At 37.6% G+C, this 21,321-nt stretch overlaps 1 protein-coding gene across 1 annotated transcript; it reads right to left on the bottom strand.

Moving 5' to 3' along the window:
• Positions 1-12,019: 12,019 nt before the first annotated feature.
• Positions 12,020-20,638, bottom strand: LOC129425619 (uncharacterized). Its single transcript, XM_055181696.2, has 11 exons — positions 20,172-20,638; positions 16,312-16,347; positions 15,949-16,227; positions 15,502-15,792; positions 14,210-14,263; positions 13,928-14,104; positions 13,463-13,543; positions 13,328-13,348; positions 13,002-13,091; positions 12,596-12,655; positions 12,020-12,496 (listed from the first exon to the last, which is right to left on the bottom strand). Exons 1-11 carry the CDS (start codon positions 20,200-20,202, stop codon positions 12,459-12,461), a joined length of 1,158 nt encoding a protein of 385 aa, XP_055037671.2. The 5' UTR covers positions 20,203-20,638; the 3' UTR covers positions 12,020-12,458.
• Positions 20,639-21,321: the final 683 nt, after the last annotated feature.

The following is a 21,321-nucleotide window of genomic DNA, read 5'->3' on the forward strand; positions in this document are numbered from 1 at the left end:
TGCTTTGAAGAACCGGACTCTCTCACTCTCTCCTGCGTGTTTGTGCACCTCTCACCCTCAAACAAGGTCACAGTAAACGCCCTCTTTTTAAAGTTTCTGCTAATATGACAGTTAACAGCAAAAGAGCGCTCACGCTTCAATATTTGGACGTCTCATGTGTATGCCGTTCTTCAAGTCAATCCATAAAATCTCTATTGTGTTGAGGTCTGGCTGGGCTTTGACTTGGCCACTCCAAAAGGCGGATTTTGTTTTTCTGAAGCCATTCTCCTCTGGACTTGCTCCGGTGTTTTGGGTCTTTGTCCTGTTGCATCACCCAGACATTCCTCCTACAGACATTCACACATTATCCTGAAGAATTGTCTGATAAACTTGGGAATTTATCTTCCCCTCAATGATTGCAAGCTGGCCATACCCTGATGCAGCAAAGCAGGCCCAAATCAACAGGTCTTCTCCATAATACTTTACAGTTGGGATGATGTTTTCATAATGATATTGCGTGCCCTTTCTATGCCAGATGTAGTGCTGTGTGTTTTTCCAAATAGTTCAATCTTCGTTTCATTAGTCCACAAAACATTTTGCCAAATACCACTGTTGGAATGTCAATTTGTTCTTTTGCAAATTTCAGGCGTGCAGCAATGTTCTTTTTAGTACTGTAAGTAGTGACTTCCTTTGGTGTCCTGCCGTGAATACACTGCTTGTTCAGTGTTTTACGTGTTGTAGACTCAAATACAGAGAGTTCCAATAATGCCTTCAAATCTTTGCCTGTCATTCTGGGTTGTTTCTATACCTCATTAAAGGAATAGTCTACTCATTTTCAATATTAAAATATGTTATTACCTTAACTAAGAATTGTTGATACATCCCTCTATCATCTGTGTGCGTGCACGTAAGCGCTGGAGCGCGCTGCGACGCTTCGATAGCATTTAGCTTAGCCCCATTCATTCAATGGTACCATTTAGAGATAAAGTTAGAAGTGACCAAACACATCAACGTTTTTCCTATTTAAGACGAATAGTTATACAAGCAACTTTGGTGGTACAAAATAAAACGTAGCGCTTTTCTAAGCGGATTTAAAAGAGGAACTATATTTTATGGCGTAATAGCACTTTTGGGAGTACTTCGACTCGCCTGAAAAGTCCGCTCCCCTTCTCACTCTCATAATGGGAGAGGGAGGGTGTTACTGCACCGAGTCGAAGTACTCCCAAAAGTGCTATTACGCCATAAAATATAGTTCCTCTTTTAAATCCGCTTAGAAAAGTGCTACGTTTTATTTTGTACCACCAAACTTGCTCGTATAACTACTCGTCTTAAATAGGAAAAAGTTAATGTGTTTGGTCACTTCTAACTTTATCCCTAAATGGTAGCATTGAATGAATGGGGCTAAGCTAAATGCTATCGAAGCGTCGCAGCGCGCTCCAGCGCTTACGTGCACGCACACAGATGATAGACGGATGTATCAACAATTCTTAGTTAAGGTAATAACATATTTTAATATTGAAAATGAGTAGACTATTCCTTTAATGAGTCTTCGTGGTGCTCTTAGTGTCATTTTGACTGGGTGTCCATCTCTTGGTAGAGTAGCAACAGTCCCAAAGCATCTCCATTTGTAGATTGTATGTCTGTAGACTGGTGAATTTCTACAGTCTTTGACATAACTTTTAACCCTTTCGAGCTCCATGTAAAGCAACAATTCTTGATTAAAGCTCTTTTGATAGCTCTTTTTGGTGAGGCATGGCCCATATAAAAAAATGAACTCCAAAAGTAAACTTTAAAGTAGCTGTAGTCCACACCTCCAAATACATTATCTTAAAGAGACTCCAGGTGTGATAAAACCTGACTCCATTTTGCTTTTTCGAGGTCTCGTTCGCTTAAAAGTTCACATACTTTTTTCACAAGCACTATGAGTTTTTAGGTTGTTCTTAAATAATTCTGTTCTTTCATGTCTTTATTGTTTTGTTTTTTTAGAACCATTATTTTTGTCAATACCCTTGACTTGATGAAGACCAGATCACATTTTATGACAAATTTATTTAGAAAGCTATGAAATTCCAAAAGGTTAATATACTTTATCTTGTTACTGTATTTCTTGAAGGACATACTTCTTTTCAAAACACTCAAGACTCTAAAAGGTTCTAAAATAGTTTTGTGCCATTGTAACAAATGTGGCATGATGGTTAGTTAAATAAAAATGGAATTTGAAAGGATTTCAGTGTCACTGTGTGCTTTACTTCTTTCTGCCCTGTTAATACAGGGCGTCATCACACTCCTCTCATTACAATACGCTAACTGGATAACACTGGATATGTCTTATTGAATATGCAGTTTACTAAAATAATGTATTTACCTGCAACAAATTAATTACAGCCTAACTATAGTTATTGTATTTACTAGCTGCTGACCTAGGATTTATAGTTATAATTTTAAAGAAATCTATATTTTGCTGTACCTTTTGTTGTGAATTGTGTCTTTTGGGGTATTTTTTGCCTAAATATAGTCAAGGGGGTTGTATGATTCTTTGGTTCACAACTTCCTATTCTGAAAGTTTGATCAATTCTGCAACAAATGTATTTATGGTAACAGACTCAAAAAGTTTTTCTTGTGTAGTTTAATGCAAGTTCAGACTAACATTTTAATTTTTTTGGTTTAACCTCTGCCACAGCTTTTCAAAGCTGAAACTCATGTAGATGTAGCAGAAACGCATACAATCCCACCAGCAACCCAGATTTTAGATCAGGTAGTCTTCGTGTAGCACCCATTTAGAGCTGTAAGATGGGTCCCAGATGGGTTTTGCTTATGTTGTACATTTGGGAACTACCTTAAAACCGAGTAAAATCCTGCATATAACCTACATGGGCAATTGACAAGGGGCAAACATGGAACCCACGGACAATCTCACTTACAACCCATATTTCATGACCATGTTGTCCCTATGTAGTACCCACATAAAACTCAAATCTGGGCCCAACATGGGCATTATGCATATTGCCCAATTGGGGCCCACCAAACACCCAGTGAAATCCTGCAGATAACCTACATGGGTAATTGACAAGGGGCAAACATGGAACCCGCGGACAATCCCACTTACAACCCATATTTCATGACCATGTTGTCCCCATGTAGTACCCACATAAAACTCAAATCTGGGCCCAACATGGGCATTATGCATATTGCCCAATTGGGGCCCACCAAACACCCAGTGGAATCCTACAGATAACCTACATGGGTAATTGACAAGGGGCAAACATGGAACCCGCGGACAATCCCACTTACAACCCATATTTCATGACCATGTTGTCCCCATGTAGTACCCACATAAAACTCAAATCTGGGCCCAACATGGGCATTATGCATGTTGCCCAATTGGGGCCCACCAAACACCCAGTGGAATCCTACAGATAACCTACATGGGTAATTGACAAGGGGCAAACATGGAACCCGCGGACAATCCCACTTACAACCCATATTTCATGACCATGTTGTCCCTATGTAGTACCCACATAAAACTCAAATCTGGGCCCAACATGGGCATTATGCATATTGCCCAATGGGGCCCACCAAACACCCAGTGGAATCCTACAGATAACCTACATGGGTAATTGACAAGGGGCAAATATGGAACCCGTGGACAATCCCACTTACAACCCATACTTCATGACCATGTTGTCCCTATGTAGTACCCATATAAAACTCAAATCTGGGCCCAATATGGGTGTCGTGCATGTTGCCCAGGTGGGGCCCACCTAGTAGCAAGTGCAATCCTGCATGAAATCCATGTGGGCAACTGGCATGAGGCCATTATGGAACCCGCGGACAATCCTATATAGGGCCCATTTTTCAGCCCAGTTCATACCCATATGGGCCCTATATACAAATGTTGGCTGGGTGTGTTGCCCAAAAAGCCATTGTCATTTACATATTTTCTGTTGTCAGTTTAGATTTATAACCATAACATTGTCTCAATCACCACACACCCACATTAAACGGCTATATTCTTTCAGACAATCTACTGCCTGGCTAACCATGTGCTCATTTACAGACAGATGTGTATATATTCGGTCGATAAAAGTGACAGGTTTCGGAAACGCTGTTTTGTACTCTTTCACTCATGGGTCGGCCGCCGTACGGGTGAATGGAATGCACTGCTTCTCATTGCTGCTCACTACACGGAGTAGATGCCGAGATAAACAATCACTGAGCTGAAAAGCGAAACCTTGCGTCTAACACACCCTCATGACCACCTGACGATGAAGAGGGTTTCAGTTTGTTACTGTCATCCTCACTTGGGCCTTGAAGCCAATAAGGTTGAAATCCACAGATCTACAATGTACTACATTAATGTTCTAGATTAAATCTACAAAAGGGGCATCACAAAAACATATGTGTATTTGTACAAAAATTTTTGGTTGTGACATTTTAAACATTTTTTTCTCATCATCAACACATAATAGCTATAGTGACCTGAACCTGAATCTATTAGAAGCTGATGAACAAGTGTTGTCTCTCACACCACAAAACAGAAACCAGAACCACAATGAGCTCATCTCCATTAGACCACTAACACTGATGTCTGCAGATATATTTACCTGTGAACACAGATCTGATGGTTCGTGAAGAGATGATGTCATTTAGTAGATTTGTGTGAAATACTTTGTACAAATACAATTCAACAAATGTAAAAAGTAACAAGATTTTGTTTTTATGAAAACGAAGATAGGTTGCATTCATTTGCATTTTAATCAATATTTAACTGCACTGTAAAACCCGATAAGTTAACTCAACTTAAACCGTTTGAGGAAACCGATTGCCTTAAACCATTTAAGTTTTAAAACTCATACATATGAGTACTGTAAACTGTAAATTATAAGTGCATATGACTAAAAATGTTTGAGTTACCTTTACTCAAATATATTAAGTTTGCTTAAGTTCATACCACTCAAATGGTTTTAGTTCACTTAATACATTTTATTTAGTTCATACAACTATATAGCTACTCAAATGATTTGAGGAAACCGATTGCCTTAAATGGTTTAAGTTGACTTAACTCAAATGAATAAGTTCACACAACTATATAGCTACTCAAATGGTTTGAGGAACCCGATTGACTTACATGGTTTAAGTTGATTTAACTCAAATGAATTAAGCTACATAATATCAGAAAAACATTAGTATAAAAATTATGACAAAAAGGGTAAAATTATTACAGTTTATTGAACAATCACTTATTTTTCAAACATTGCTTAGACATAAAACAAAACTGTGTTGTTCATTCCAAATTCACATTAAAACTAATATTGCTTAGACATAAAACAAAAGTGTGTTGTTCAGTCCAAATTTACATTAAACAAATATTAGATTTACACATTCCTTATGAAATATATCAAGAATTCATTTAATAGACTGTCCAAACAGGAATATTTTAAAACAAAATCAGTGTACAAATATTATTGTTTCACTGACCAAACTGTGGTGTACTCACAGCATGATGAGTAAATAAATAGGTCCACTTGTAGTAACATTTCTTTAGTTTTTGTTGTGATAATGACGGTTGATAGATGAAAGCCAATTTTGGGAGTGAAAACCGTATTTACTTACAGGTGTGAGTCTGGAAGTGTCCTGTTCACACAGCAAATTAAGGACACAAATATAACACTGCCTGTATGAACGAGCAACCGACCTCAAACCCGTATGCCAGTTACACGCGGCGCCTGTAACCATAGTGTCGGACAAAAATATTTAAAAAAGTATTATTTATGCAATGGGCAAAACTTTACTTATGTAATTAACAAAACAGCTGGCTGGTTTAACGCTTACCATTGTGCAGAGAAAAATAAACAAAGGTGGTTCCGTTTTAAAGTTTTAATTTCCAAAATGAATGAACATAAAATCAGTTTCAGCAACTGCACGTTTTACCAAAGCAAATATATCCAATACAGAAGTAATCATAATGACTTGTGAAGCAAATCGATCAGTTTTTGAAAGAAATGTAACTTTATTTAAAGCATTAACGCAGCCAAATAGGAAGTGCACTTACGCTCCCGCTCTGTAGGTGGCGCAGAGAGTATGGTTTACCAACCGCAGGCAAAACCAGCCTCTTAGCGCCACCTAAAGAGTGGTAGTGTAAAAAGCGCACTTTATATGTTGCCACAGTTCTGTATGGATGCTAATAATGTTGTAAATAACGTTCAATATACTGCAAAAACCGACCGATTTGCTTCATGTCACACGGTGACAAATGCATGGGGCGGAACCAAAATTCGAGAAGATTGGTTCCACCCGGAGTTGAGTTCCGCCCGGCGGCATGAGTAGAAACACCGGAATCTCCGGGAGAACGCCGCGACCAAAATCACGCTGATGATGCGCAGGTGTGTTAAATAAACGTAGCGATCGAGGATTGGAGGATGTAAGGAAGCAAAGGAGTATAAAAGGGAGAGGAAAATTAAAGGTTGGTGTTGTGGTTGTTGCTTCGGGTCGCTTCGTGTGGTTCGTTTGCCCATCGGGCTTGCTGTATTGACTGAGCTTATTGCTACGGTGGTGAAGAGGATACTGGCGCTGTTGTGGAGAGCGGACGGAGGATTGAACGAACTGTGAGTTGGAAACGGAAGAAGAGAAGAAATCGTTGGCTGAGTATACTGAAAGTTCTTGACATTGTGGAAGTGTTGACATGTATATCCTCATTTTAAATCATTGGCTGAACTTGACTGAAATTATATGCAGCTTCGCTGTGCGGGTGCCACGCAGTCTAAGAGAGAGAGAGAGTGTGACAACTTACTGTGAGTACAAGGAATTTACTGTGGGATGTGTATATTGAGAACCTGTCGTTTCATGTGTGTGTGAGCCCCCAGTGAAAGAAGATAGCGGCCCCGTCACGGAGCAAAGTGTATTATTATCAGGAAGGAGAATCCTTGCAACAGCTATTTTCAACATCAGCCTTCATTACAACGCCCCGCCGGCCCATAGCTGACTCCGGGAAGATCTTGGCCTGACCTTACTAAGTGTGTCGTGGGTGAGTTTTGACTTTGCTGAGTGTTACACTTGATGCTGTGAAGTGTTGTGCTGTGTATTCGTTGTCAGGAGCCATTATAGTGAGTCGGCCGTAAGAGAAGAAGTGCTAATTATACATCTGCTGTGCAGCGGTTTGGTGAAGAGACGTGCGTGGCATCAAGAGCCCCCGTCGTGGAGTTGGTGCAGTTGATGGTGGATTATACTGAAGGCCCAGACTCTGGTGTGAGTAGAAATTCGTATGCTGATGAGTATGAGGAGAAAAGCACAGTGTGTGTAGAAGTGTAGTAACCTGGTTGTCACGGAGCCTCTTCAAAGGTGCGCCCCGTCCAGATCTTTGGAGTTGCACATACGGAGAGGAGAGGGAAGCGTACGGCTCGCCAGTGACAGTATTCTAACCCCTCGCTGCGATTGAGGACTTGGAGGTAAAAACCACCAGAAACCAGCTCACCATGAGAGGCCTGTGAGTAGATCCATCCACTGCACACACACTTTGTGTTACAGCCCAAGCCTCTTAAGGAGGAAGATGATTAATAGTTACCTGTAAAAGTACTCACCGCATTTACTGTTACCAGTCCCATCTGTAAGAGAAAGTTGAAGTTAAAGGTGCAGTGTGAATTGTGTTATAGCCCAAGCCTCTAATGGAGGAAGATGATTAATAGGTACCTGTAAAAGTACTCACCGCATTTACTGTTACCAGTCCCATCTGTAGGAGAAAGTTACAGTTAAAGGTGCAGTGGGAATTGTGTTACAGCCCCGAGCCTCTAAAGGAGGAAGACGATTGACTAGTTACCTGTACGAGTACTCACCACATCCGCTGCTACCAGTCCACCTGAAAGTAAGAGAGAAAGTTGAAGTTCAAGGGCGCCACGGATAGAAGGGACCTGCAAAAGAACCTGTCCCCCCTCCCCCTCTCTCGCACTTGCTGGAAGGCCAGAAGAGGCCGTTATTTTAAGTTCCCTTTCCCCTGCCCCTTTACCATTTTAAGTAATTTAATAAAGTCTATTTTAATTTTATTCATACCTTGTGTGTCTGGTCATTGGGATGGCTTTGGGAACCTCCTCGAGGTGGAAACTAAAAAGGGGCGTGACCTCATTAGCATCTGGGTCCGCCCCGACTTGTGACACTTCACAAGCAGCAAAAAATGTCACCAGGAGTCATGGAGATTACTTTTGTATTGGATATATCTGCTTTTTGACCTCTCAAAGTGACGCATCTTTTGCCTTGCATTATATGAATCACAGATGGGGTTTTTTTTTTTCAAAATATCTTCTTTATTGCTTCACTGAAGATGAAAGGTGAGTAAATAAACAGCTAATTTTTAGATCCCTTTTATTATACACTTAACATTATATTAATCGTCCACTTTTAAGGTTTAAACTTTATATATCTCACTTACTGGGCTGCACGCAATTTTATGCGTAATGTAATATGTTCTGTGGGGTCTATGAAGGTAATATAATATCACATTAACCTTATGGAGCAATTCTGCTGCGTAGTTTGCAGCCATTTTCATGCACTGCAACGTTATCTTAACACAAGCAACGAATGACGTGACAGACAACTGGTTGTCTAGTGCGATTCCGTTCACACGGCACAGCTTCTCTGTAAATACGGTTGTGAAACCCGGAAACTTACGGGTGTGAGGTCGGTTATAGACTGCGGTTGTCAAACCCGTAAATAACCGAACTGCGTGTGAATGGAACCGTCTTAAGGAGTCAAATACGGGTTTGACAACTGTATTATGGTACCGTGTGAACGCAGCCTTAGTTAACGTTAGTCCTTACTGAGAGAGAAAACGCATAATATATGATTTTCCACTTAAGGTTACAGAACTGTGGTGTACTCAATGCACATTAATCTGCTGAAAAAAATGAGTCTGAGGCAATATTGCTGTCAATGTCGCGTTGTCTCGTCATATGTCCAACATTACACAAATTAATGTAACTGAGTCAGTATTAAAATGAAGAGTCACAACAAACAACACGTTTTTACAGTTTTAAGATGCTTTAAAGAGGATGAAGGAGTCTGAGGAAATATTGCTGTGTAAATGTCACTTTGTCTCGTTGTATGTCCAATATTGCACAAATTACTGTAACCGAGTCAGTATTAAAACGAAGAGTCACGACAAACAGCATGTTTTTAAAGTTTAAAGATGCTTTAAAGAGGAAGGAGTCTGAGATAATACTGCTGTGTCAATGTTGCGTTATTTTGTGGTAACATTTCACAAATGTCCTTAACCGAGACAGTATTACAATGAGTCACGACCAACAGCATGTTTTTAAAGTTTAAAGATGCTTTAAAACGGTTGAAAGAGTTTGTAGTGCTTACCTGTTAGCTCTTTATGTCTGTGTCCTGGCTGTTGCTGCTCTGTGAAACTCCGTGAGAGATGTGAGGGATGGGCGCGTGTCAAAATTAAAGCCCATTATTTACTTCAGGCGTGTGTGAGGGAGAATGTGTGATTGAGCTATTCATACTTATTCTGTTTAAGTTCAGTTTTAATGTAGTACTTATTCGGTTTAAGTTATGGTTAATAATAATAATAATACCTTACATTTATATAGCGCTTTTCTCAGTACTCAAAGCGCTTTACATATGAACGGGGGAATCTCCTCAACCACCACCAATGTGCAGCATCCACCTGGATGATGCGACGGCAGCCATATTGCGCCAGAACGCCCACCACACACCAGCTTATTAGGTTAATGATTTGCAGTTTTTGAGTTCATATCACAGTTTTTATTAAGTGAAATTAACTTTTTTTTAAAAAAAAACAATAAATAAACTCATTTTGTTTAGTGACTTACACTGTTAAGTTTTACAGTGTGTATGACTGAAGTAAAAAACGAAAATACATTGACGTGTGGCTTCAATGTAGCCTACCACATCATGTCATGAACCAAACATATAAGAGAACAGAAGCACACACTTTATCAAACTATACTGCTGTCTTATCCCTTATGTGTTGTTGGGGCCATTTTTAGTTTTTTTTTTGTCTTAATTTGGCCACAACTTTTTCTGTGTTTTTCTTGTGACTCTATGAAAAAAGTACAAAAACTAAAAATGCATCAAAGCCAATGTTTTTACTAATATTTGGCATGCCCAAGACTGTGAAAAATGTGAAAAAAAATCCAGTCCACAATCCCTTTTTATATTGAAAATCAGTCATTTTGTGTTTTTTCCCCTCAAATCAGTGACATCACTTATGAACTTGGCAATTAAAGAGTTAAAATCATGAATTTTTTTGTAAACATATGGTAGTTTTGATCAATACTAACAGATGTATGCAAAAAAAATGAAAAAAATATAAATCTGATACATTTTTACAGCCATTTAATTTGGTGGCCATTTTTGGCCACTAACAACACGAAAGGGTAGTGAATTGGAACAATGCTCAAGGGTTATTTAAGTCCTTACATACAAAATCTAATAAACCTAAGCAATTTGGATGGCATAAGATAACAAAAAACTGAATGAAAATGTGGATTTCATTGGGTCTGATTGAGCTGGCAATAAAAATCACTACACTACAGTGGTTCATGTGTAGAAATGCCTAAATGACTGAGAAATGTTAACAGCAAGATGGTGATAAAAATGTAGGATGTTTTCTACGCAGCATTTTATAAATGAGGGCCCAGAGCTCAAGGAGACCAGCCCAAAGGAGGATGAGGGAAAGAAGAAGAAGAGCCAGAAGAAGCCCAGAGCATACCCATACATAGTCTTTTATCGCTGTGGCCAAACCCAACATGATACATTCAAACTGACCAATCAGAAGACCCCCTTTAACCCCCACTGTACTGGATAAACAACTCTGTCTTTGATCACTATCAGCAGTGGCAGCCGGTGATTTCTCTTCCGAGGGGTGCAAATTCAGAATGTGTGTTCATTTTTTTTGCTTGTCATGTCAAAATATGCATTTGTTGCGTCAAGTGAACTATGTGCTCAGATGCTTCATTTCAAAATACGTGCCTGTTGCACATGTGTTGAGATTGAGTATCTGGCAAACATGAGCGTCTCTTTAATTATAAACCCCTTTGGAGTGTCTGCAGCAGGCACTTATTTTGACATTACACGTGATGCACATGGCTCACATGACGCGGCGAACACATATTTTGAAATGACGAGCCACACACATGACTGGCTAAATACATGTTGTGACGAGCTTCGCATCGTGCGCCCTCGAAAAAAAATCACTGGCCGCCATTGACTATCAGTGAGCATAGGAATGCAGCAGGACGGAAATGGGAGACAGAGTCATACATTCCTACATTTTCAATCTTACAACTTATATAGACAGCTGTCTATAAACGGGGGATTTGACTTGAAAGATGGAGAAGTGTGGGTAGGGGGTGGGGTTGTTAAACACTACTAAACGTCCCTTTAAATGGGACATTTCACAATATTTTTTTTAAAGATGTCAAATAAATCTTCAGTGTCCCCCATATGTGAAGTTTTTGCTCAAAATACCATATAGATCATTTATTATAACATGTTAAAATTGTCACTTTGTAGGTGTGTGCAAAAATGTGCTGTTTTGGGTGTGTCCTTTAACATGCAAATGAGCTGATCTCTGCACTAAATGGCAGTGCTGTGGTTGTATAGTGCAGATTAAGGGGCGGTATTATCCCCTTCTGACATCACAAGGGGAGCCAAATTTCAATTACCTATTTTTCAGTGGTCATTTTTGTTAACCTCTGGACAGAAACCCACTATGTAGATAAACTAATGACATCTCCAAAATAACTTCAAAGATTGTTTCAACAATACTGTATTTTAAATCAGAAATGGAAAAAGGTGATAATGTTTTGTACGGTGAATTGGGCGAAGTTGAATTGGGCGTAATGACAAATTTGTGTGTTTAAAATATAATTTTATCAGAACAGTCTTTAGATCAAATGTTAATAGGAAAGTGTGCATGGGTGCAAACAGTGACATTAACAAGATATGGAAGCTGATAAGTTAACAGAAACAGCTGGTGTTAAGTTTTATATTTATTTACAAAAGGTGAGAATTAATATGCAAATGAGTATGGTAAGAATACTCTTAAAAACTGTAAAAGACAAAAAATACAGTGAAAAACTGGAAAAAAAACACAAAATAGTTGTAAAATCCCAAATTCTGTACAGATTTATAAACAAAAAAGAAACTGTAGTTTTATAAAAAGTTTCTTTCTTACAGTTTTCTTGTAAATTAGCATTTTTAATCAGACTTTTGATGGATTCTGCCAACAAACTGGTTTAATGATGATGAATGCATACGGGCCGAGAGCATTCAGTTAATATCATTGTTTCATTTTTAAAAGGAGTTTCTTATATCCTGATAAGTAAACTCTTTTATGCTATTAGAAAATCAAAGTTTAGGAAGCATTTACTCTGATGCAGATGAAGGTTTATATTGACAGTATTAAGCATTAGTTACTGTATTGCCGTCTTTTTTTCTCCTCTGGTCTGTTATTTAATCTAAGAGTAGGCCACATCAACAGATCCAAAAGCAACACCTGAAAAAAAGAATAATGCTAAAATGGATACTGAATACAGATACTAAGTGATGCGTTTGGTTTTGTTTTCATTTTGTTTAATATTTTAGTTTATCTCACCTTGACCTCCTCCTTTCTTCAGATTAGAGTACACATTGTCCCCACCTTTACTGGCATTTCCTAAAAATGCCAAGAATTGGGAAACTTCATTATAAACAACCCAACATTAACAGATCTCTTCTGACAGTTAGTTTAACTTCTGAGAAAATATGACAGTTTAGCTGTTTATAGATATTAAACAACAAAATTAAATAAATAAAAATAAAAAATACAGATTAAATAGAAATTAAATAAATTACGTTAAAGGGCTAACCCTTTAACTTTCTGTTTATAGATCCGTTCAATATAAGCTACAGAAAGCCACATCTGTGATTCAGCATGCTATTGAAGCATGAAAATAGTAATACTATAAGTTATTTTATTTAAATGTTCAGATATCTCTGTTGACCATGAGGTTTCATTTTACCTTTCTTGTCTTTCTTCTTTTTCTTCATTTCTTTCTTAGGTTTCAGTTCAATATTAGCATAGATGTGATCAGCTGCTTCACTTTCATTGTCTACAATGAAGAATAAAGAAATGATTAAGAGTTTTCTCTTCTCAGTCTTTAGTTTTACTCCTCTGGTAGTTTTTTTTTGCTCTTAAGTTTATTTGCTCTTAATAAATTTTTTCTTGAAGTTGACCTGTGAAAACATGGCATCAATGTGGCCAGCCTGAGACACTGAGGAAAAGTTTAACCTTAAAATTGTTTTATTGTCATGAGATAAACAACATTAAATTACATTAATACATTACCTGCACTTGTGTCTTTATCATCTGTTGTAATAGAATAAAGATTAGCATCTTTTGTAATGAATAAAGTTTAAAAGACCATTTGTCAAAGCTGTATGTCTTGTGAATGTTCTTTATAGAAATATTGTTTTGTTTTACCTTTCTTCTTTTTCTTCATTTCTTTCTTAGATTTCAGTTTAATATTAGCATAGGTGTGATCAGCTGCTTTACGTACATTGCCTACAATGTAGAATAAAGAAATGGTTAAGAGTTTTCTCCTCTTGAGCATTGCTAAAGGATTTGATTCTTAAAGGTCAGGTTCTTGGTGTGTTATGTTGCTGTTAGAGCATAAATAATACCTGCAAAATTTCAAAAAGTTCAAGTTCTCTGCAATCATCAACATTATCACTCCTTAATTTACATTAAATTATCAGAAAATACTTTGACGGGACTACATTTTGTTCTGGCTAATGCTAAAAAGAATAGGAAATACCCTGCAAAATAAAACTTACAATAATAACAATGAAATAATTTGTAAGGTCTTGGGCCACATAAAATGATGGGGTGGGCCGGATTTGGTATTTCTGGCACTGATCATAATAAATTAATGTACTGTAAACTGACCAGTCTGTTTCTGATCTGATGTCTGACTGATGTTCTGCTGTGGACTGAAGGCTGACGGAGACTGAGAGAGTTTTTTGTTTTTGTAGCACCACAGCAAGACCAAGAAAAATATCAAAAACATGACGCTCAGTCCAAGACACAGACCAACAGTAAGACCAAGAAATGAAGATCCTGAGGCTGGAAAATCAGAGATACATCTTTATATAACTAGTGCATATGCAAAAAACATTTCCACAGTTTTTATAAAGGAGAGAGATCACCTCTGAGTTCAGAGTCACTTACCTGTCAGTACAGATTCTTCAGTCTCTGATATGATATTAGGTTTTGGTTTTGATCCTGTAGGAGGATAAAACACATTCAGATCCTGAAGAGTCTCATGCTGCGTTGAAACCGCGTACTTCTATACTATATAGTAGGCGAAAAGCAGTAGGCAAGGCGAGTAGTATGTTCCAATACACAGTATTCGAAAAACAGTATGTGAAAAGTTCCCGGATGACCTACTACTTCCGGTTAGATTTTGCAGTGTGGATGCGATGGACACTTCACTATCCCATGATGCCCCAGGAGAGGAGTTAGCCAACGAAGAAGATGACGCGTCGGCTGTATTTGCGCTGGAATGACATGACGTGATGACGACGTATGTCACGTGATATAGCAACATGGCGGATGTAGTACGTCCAAATCTCATTCATACTACCAGGATTCATACCATACAGTACCTACTGTTTAACTGTAAGTAAGTAGGTACTTCATCTCATTCAGTACCTACTGTACAGTATGAAGTTTCGGACGCAACCTTGAGAGTTCATCTCTTCTTTATAAGCTTATTAACCTAATCACAGGCTACATTACCTTTACAGATTTTTGCAAAACTTTAGTGATGTTTTTTTTTTAGATTTCAACAAACAACTATTGAAATGATGGCATTTCTATTAACTAATAATACTTTTGCGATACGTCATTCCAAACATCACGTCGACTGATGTTGGTAGGTTTACATCCACCTGCCGCAATATGAATATTTTTTACCTAATTGTTTTACATTATTTGAAATCAAAAGAGATGTAGGAGTGTTATCCAAACATTATTGGCAATGAACATCTGTTATACCTGGAAGCGACACATATTGAGGTGTTTCTGGGAAGTTTTAAATCATACAACTTCATCTTAAAATATGTGACTTCTGTACATCAGGTGACCTGGAAATATGAATAAAATGTTTCCATTGTTGTTTTGCGAAATACACCTCTTCTGAATTGCCTGAAAAACCACCTCATGTGTGCGAAAAAAAAATCGTTTGCGATATATTGGAGTTTTTGCGAAAATGACGTGTTTCCATTGGCCATATTCGCAATGTCAATTTGCACAATTTGAAGGGTAATGGACACACAGCTACTGTCTGTTTACAAGAAGTCCCAAACCTAAATGATCAAATAAATTAACCAAGATATTCTGGTCCTTATAAAACATTAATACACCACAACCATTAACATAAAGTTCCCAATAGTTAATACACACATCAGAAGACCTTATGTATAATTTATACATATTTTACAGTAACACTAAGAACTCACCCTTCACAATGAGATTAATAGCAGAGCTTGATAGTGAAGTCTGTGGTCGTCCGTGTATCTCTCCTATACACCAATACTCATTCTGATCAGATTCATTAACTCCATTGATAGTGAGAGAGTCTCTGTTTACAATGTAACGCTCAGAGTTAAACACTGAAGTACGTCTGTTAGACCACCAATATCTCCAGTTTAATGATCTGTACTGATCCTCTATCTCACACTTCAGAGTGACTGTCTCTCCAGTGAACACAGATCTGTCTGGTGTTACTATCACTGTAGCTCTGGGTAAAGCTGAGGAAAGAAAAAAATAAAGCTGTAACAATCTCATCACAGATCTCTAAAACATTGGCACAACACACCCATTGATATAATGTTTCTGATCAATAACACATATGAGATGTTTCTGTCTTTATTTCATAATTTTACAGACAATGAAGTTGAACTCACCCTTAACAGTAAGATTAACAGATGAGCTTGATAATGAAGGTCGTCCATCTCTATTTACTATACACCAGTACGCATCCTGATCAGATTCAGTAACTCTATTGATAGTGAGAGTGTCTCTTTTTACAGTGTAATGTTCGGAGTTAAACACTGAAGTACGACTGTTAGACCACCGATATGTAAAGTTACTGTACTGATCCTCTATCTCACACTTCAGAGTGACTGTCTCTCCAGTGAACACAGATCTGTCTGGAGTTACTCTCACTGTAGCTCTGGATAAAGCTGAAGAAAGAAGAAAATTAGGTTTTAAAAATCTCATGACAGATCTGTTTATATGAAAGACACAAATCTATTAAATTCAGTCACCTTCAGTTTGTCCAGCATAGATGTTTGAAATCTGCACTGTAAAGAACAAAGGGTAACACTTTACAATAACAGTACATGAATAATCATGTACTAATACATGAATTAATAATCACTTTAATATGAACTAATGATAAGTTAAACCATGTTATAATCAATAACTAACCATAATTATGTCGTGAGTCATATGAATTCATGCATGAAATACAGCCACCTTAACTACACATTAATACATGTTTGTTAGTTAATGCATTCATTTACACTTTTGGTAACCCATATCAAACATGCTCTCTAGAAGAACAAAAATAACTTTTATTTATGCAAAATGTTTAGGTTTGTAATGCAAAACTGTTTATACATTTGCTCCTGCAGCTGAGCTACAAACATCATTGAATGGCACTGGATATCTTGCAACATTTATGAGTTATTGACTTATTCCACTGCTGCCATTAAGAGTGACAGACGCTATTCTTACTAAATTTAAATCAGCCTACAGCTTTTCCAAATGTCTGTCCAATTTTCACATTTGCTTCTCTCCTTTTAAACCACCAAAAAATAGGATTTAGATGAGCTGAATATGTATAGAATGTGTAATTGATAACTTTTTAACAGTGTACCCCTCCAAGAAAAGTCATTACCTACACAATCATACATTAACAAATCATGAATTTATGTTAGTTTTAGGGCCTGTCCCATTCATACGCCCTTAAAACTTCCACTTGGTTTTGAGTTCCCTTGACAGTAAAGACCCCTACTGGTAGTAGCCTCCTACTATTTTCATTCAAGAAAATGCTGGGCTCGCAAAGTATCCTTGGTAATTTCATCTCCCACTTCGTTTTAGCCTGCATCGGTCCTGACTACATTTGCCCTACCCCTACACGTGCACGCGCAAAAGCGAGGGTTAGTGCAAAATGTAGGGGAAGGGGAGGTACAGATGTGGCCTTTAAAAACGCGCGTTTTCTCCCGCGGCATTCTGCAATTCGTCTCATGGAGTCTCGCAGAATTCTGCAAGTGCTTTTTGGGGGGGGGGCTTACTTTCTCTTTTCCCTTAATGTGTTTCACTTCACAGAATATCCACAAGGTGGCGCATAAAAATTATTTTATATGCTTTGTCATTGCGGTTAAGGGCATTGCTGAATATTTAACATTGCTATTAAAACAGCAAAGTGACGTCAACCCCTTCTTGCCAGCATAACAGCGCATACAATTATTAAGATGACTGTATAATGTCGCTGCCCGATGAAACTCACGTATGTCCAAAACAGTTACTTTTCAGAAAGTGAAAAAAACACTGTATATCAAAAGCAGTTGAATGTAGCGTTGTCATACTTGGTACGGCATATTTACATGTAACCATATTCTTGCCAGTGTAATGATATAATCCACATTTGACCAAAATTGAGTTTAAATGGACATGCGTGCATATTTTACAGTACAGTAACTGTGATCGATACGCGTTCTTCCGATCATTAATTAGAATGGCCAAGTCGTGTTTCGTATTGACAGATGAATACGCTCAGTTCATTAAATAGCCTACGTCTTAGTTAAATACGCTTACTTTATTTAATATTAATTATAAGTGTATTAAATGTCTCTTGCAAACTATGAAGGGACAATGAATCAATACACTGACATGGTAATGCTAGACAGCAGTTTGTGTTGAAAAGTGGTGGGGACAAAAGGTCAGATAAAAACATTATTGCAGGACGGGAAAAATATTGAATAACAGCGCATCAAAAATGGGCATAGCGTAGGCCAGTCAACAACAAGAAAATACTCAGCATAAAACCCTCAACTAAGTCCCTGCAAAACCCGCTCAACCGAACAATGCCAAAGCACCACACCGTAGAAAACAGCAGCGCGTTTAATAAATGATTACAATGAATTTCATTACATATGTACAAGAAAACACACCATCAGCATACAACGCAACATATGTGACACTAGACCACAAAACCAGTCTTAAGCATCGCTTGATTTTTCAGAACATTTTAACCAAATGCTTTCAAAAAGTGGTGGGGACATCCCCAGCGTAATAACACCAATGCTATAGACAGATACTTTGTTTGCACAGTCCTACCGTAATTAAGTCACTCCTAGATGTTCGTCTGGTGTCCGGGGAAAACGTTTACCTCGATGAAGGAAAGTCATTGTCATGTTTATTCGGCTATATCCAGTGCTGAGCTTCGATGAAACTTTACGAGACCGGCGAGATGCTTCACGGGCGGAAGATATGCGGCGTGATTGACAGCTTTGACACCAAATGGGTATACGTGAAAAACAGATGACATGATTTCACAACTTTTCATCGGCCATTTAGGTATGTGACGCATATTGTATACGGAAATGAACCTGGACATTCAATCTGTCGAAAAATCTAAAAATCGGCAAAATGAACATACGTGAGTTTCATCGGACAGTGACGATAAGTGCAATGCGCATTTATACAACAGAGAAATTAGTGTGAGCCTAATACACGTAACTCTATTTACAATGAATATCTTAATTATTTGTGTTGTCGAATTTTGAGACCGTTTCATTGTTTGTTCATAATATTTATAATTTTGTCAGTTTTTCTAAAAGTATCAATATATTAAAGAGATTAATGTGGTATAAAAATGACATGTTTTTTTCAGGCGGACTGAAAAATTAATAAATGTATGGGAATGTATAATGACGCTCTCACTTGTATGATGTCACAGCAGTAGGCAGCGCAAATATAACGCCACGCCTATAATCCCTCCCACTGCGAAGTGATACCAAACTCGATGGAAAAGCTAACCATGCCAAAGTGAGGTGAGCTGACCTGACCCAAACTAAACTAAACTGTGGGGTACTATGCAATGGAAAAGTGCCATTACTCTGTCTACTCTCCACTAATATGCTGGTGTGTGGTGGGCGTTCTGGCGCAATATGGCTGCCGTCGCATCATCCAGGTGGATGCTGCACATTGGTGGTGGTTGAGGAAAATCCCCTTTCATATGTAAAGCGCTTTGAGGGCTGCAGAAAAGCGCTATATAAATGTAACGAATTATTAATTAATTATAATTACATCTAAAAAACGTAATAATAAATACTATTATATGTTTTTGCATTAATATACACACTATTCACCCCCATATAATTTAATAGCCTTTATCTTTATCATACAATAATGAATGCATTGAGAGAATGAAATTTACAATAACTAAGCTTGCTAACTTTATCCAATATCCTGTTCTAGCCTGACCCGTTTTCTAATAACATCCCCTGAATCTAATGTTATGAGAAATAATCCACTACAACCAGTGGTGGCTCGTGACTTCTTTTCCGAGGAGGCATGAATGCGAAACTCGTCAAAACATCATCATTTCTAAATAGGCGTCATGTGAATCTATATGCATTGCACGTCATGTCACAATACGAGCCTGCTACTGTACAGATGCTTCGTAAGAGTTTATGATAAAAGAGACCTTCACCTTTGCTAGACATATCACTTATACAGCTCACAATAACTAGTGAAACTATAGTCATATAAATGGTAATTCATTTTACTACAAGTGTACTACAATAAAATGGTATATTTTCCTAAGTGACTTTCTATAAAGACTTTATCAGCAAGTTCGCATGTCTATATTTTCCCAAACCTCTTTACTACGGTAAAATAAGCTTCATCTTAGATACAGACTCTACACACACACACACACACACACACACACACACACACACACACACACACACACACACAAAGATTTCAACTCTGAGAGCAACATGATTTAGTAAAGATTTAGTAAAAATTCAGGAGCAGAAAATCTCTTGATCCTGTAGACAATGTGACAGTAATTGATGTGTAGTCAAATCCATAGAGAGAAGATAATACTCACAGAGAACTAGAGGAAGAGAAATCAACTCCATACTGATCGACTGATGACTGACACTTAAACATCAGACACTCTGTGATTAACCTCAAGACTTCCTCATTACAGTTTTTTACAGACGCTAGGACATATTTCTCAATACTTAGGTCACTTTTGCAAAATTCTTCACACAGTGAGCACAACAGAAGTCTATGTGGGCTAAACTGAGGATCAATTATCATTGCTTTGGCACACAATGCATTCAATAACTACATCTCTCAGATTTCATGAATTCTTTTCTCACTCAGACACAACAACTGCCAAAACTCTTTGTACATACAAGCCAATTTGCACATGCTTACATACTGTTTTCAAAACTGTTAAACTTATGTTCAAAACAATAACATAATACACAACTGAATAAGACAGCGATTTGCTACATTTCTACAGTAATATTTTAATGAAATATATTTTAAATCTTAAAAATAAATGTTATAAAACAATTGACCAAATGGAGAAGACAGAGTAGATTACCATTATTATTGTATACTATTGGAAGAATGAGTTGATTTGAGACCTGAATAAAGTGTTTTGGTAGTTGTAGTGCATTTTGAATGTGAAATGAACTGCTTTGTCAAGCTGAAAGTTTGTTAGGAGAACTGTGTGAAGAGTTTTGCAAAAGTGACCTAACTATTTAGAAATGTGTCCTAGCGTCTGTAAAAACTGTAACAGTTTTTTAACTGGGGGTCGGGGTCCACTAGGGGGCCTCACAATGGTTTAAAATGATTTATCAAAGATCTACTGTACACGCATTGAAATAAAAATATTATTTTATTTATTTTTTATCAATATATTTAGCACTGATTGGTTCTTTTTTTAACAAACATTTAGATTTTTAGTTATCTCAAGTTATGGAGTTCTTTACTGGGTTGTGGGGAGGGCCTACAAATTGTTGTGAACAGAGGAGGGGCTTGAGAAAAACTGAGATCTACGGCTCTACCACAACATTTACTACATAATGTTTTAGATATAACCTACAAATGAAGCATCACACAGACTTGCATTTCTACAGAAATATTTTGTTGTTTAACTTTTTCATACAGTATTAAATGGAGCAAAATAACATTTATCAACTGCACTTAGTAATGGTAGACATGTGTTTGTAATGGAAAAAACT

This window comes from Misgurnus anguillicaudatus, unplaced genomic scaffold, assembly GCF_027580225.2.
Source record: "Misgurnus anguillicaudatus unplaced genomic scaffold, ASM2758022v2 HiC_scaffold_29, whole genome shotgun sequence".
Classification (NCBI taxonomy): Eukaryota; Metazoa; Chordata; class Actinopteri; order Cypriniformes; family Cobitidae; genus Misgurnus; species Misgurnus anguillicaudatus.

Excerpts from the sequence above, each read along its gene's own strand:
- LOC129425619 (XM_055181696.2), bottom strand. The coding sequence starts at position 20,202 with ATGGAGTTGATTTCTCTTCCTCTAGTTCTCT. Across the intron at positions 13,092-13,327 it reads TGATAAAGACACAAGTGCAG|ACAATGAAAGTGAAGCAGCT; the intron begins GTAATGTATTAA and ends TCTTCATTGTAG. Across the intron at positions 12,497-12,595 it reads GAAGAAAGGAGGAGGTCAAG|GTGTTGCTTTTGGATCTGTT; the intron begins GTGAGATAAACT and ends TCTTTTTTTCAG.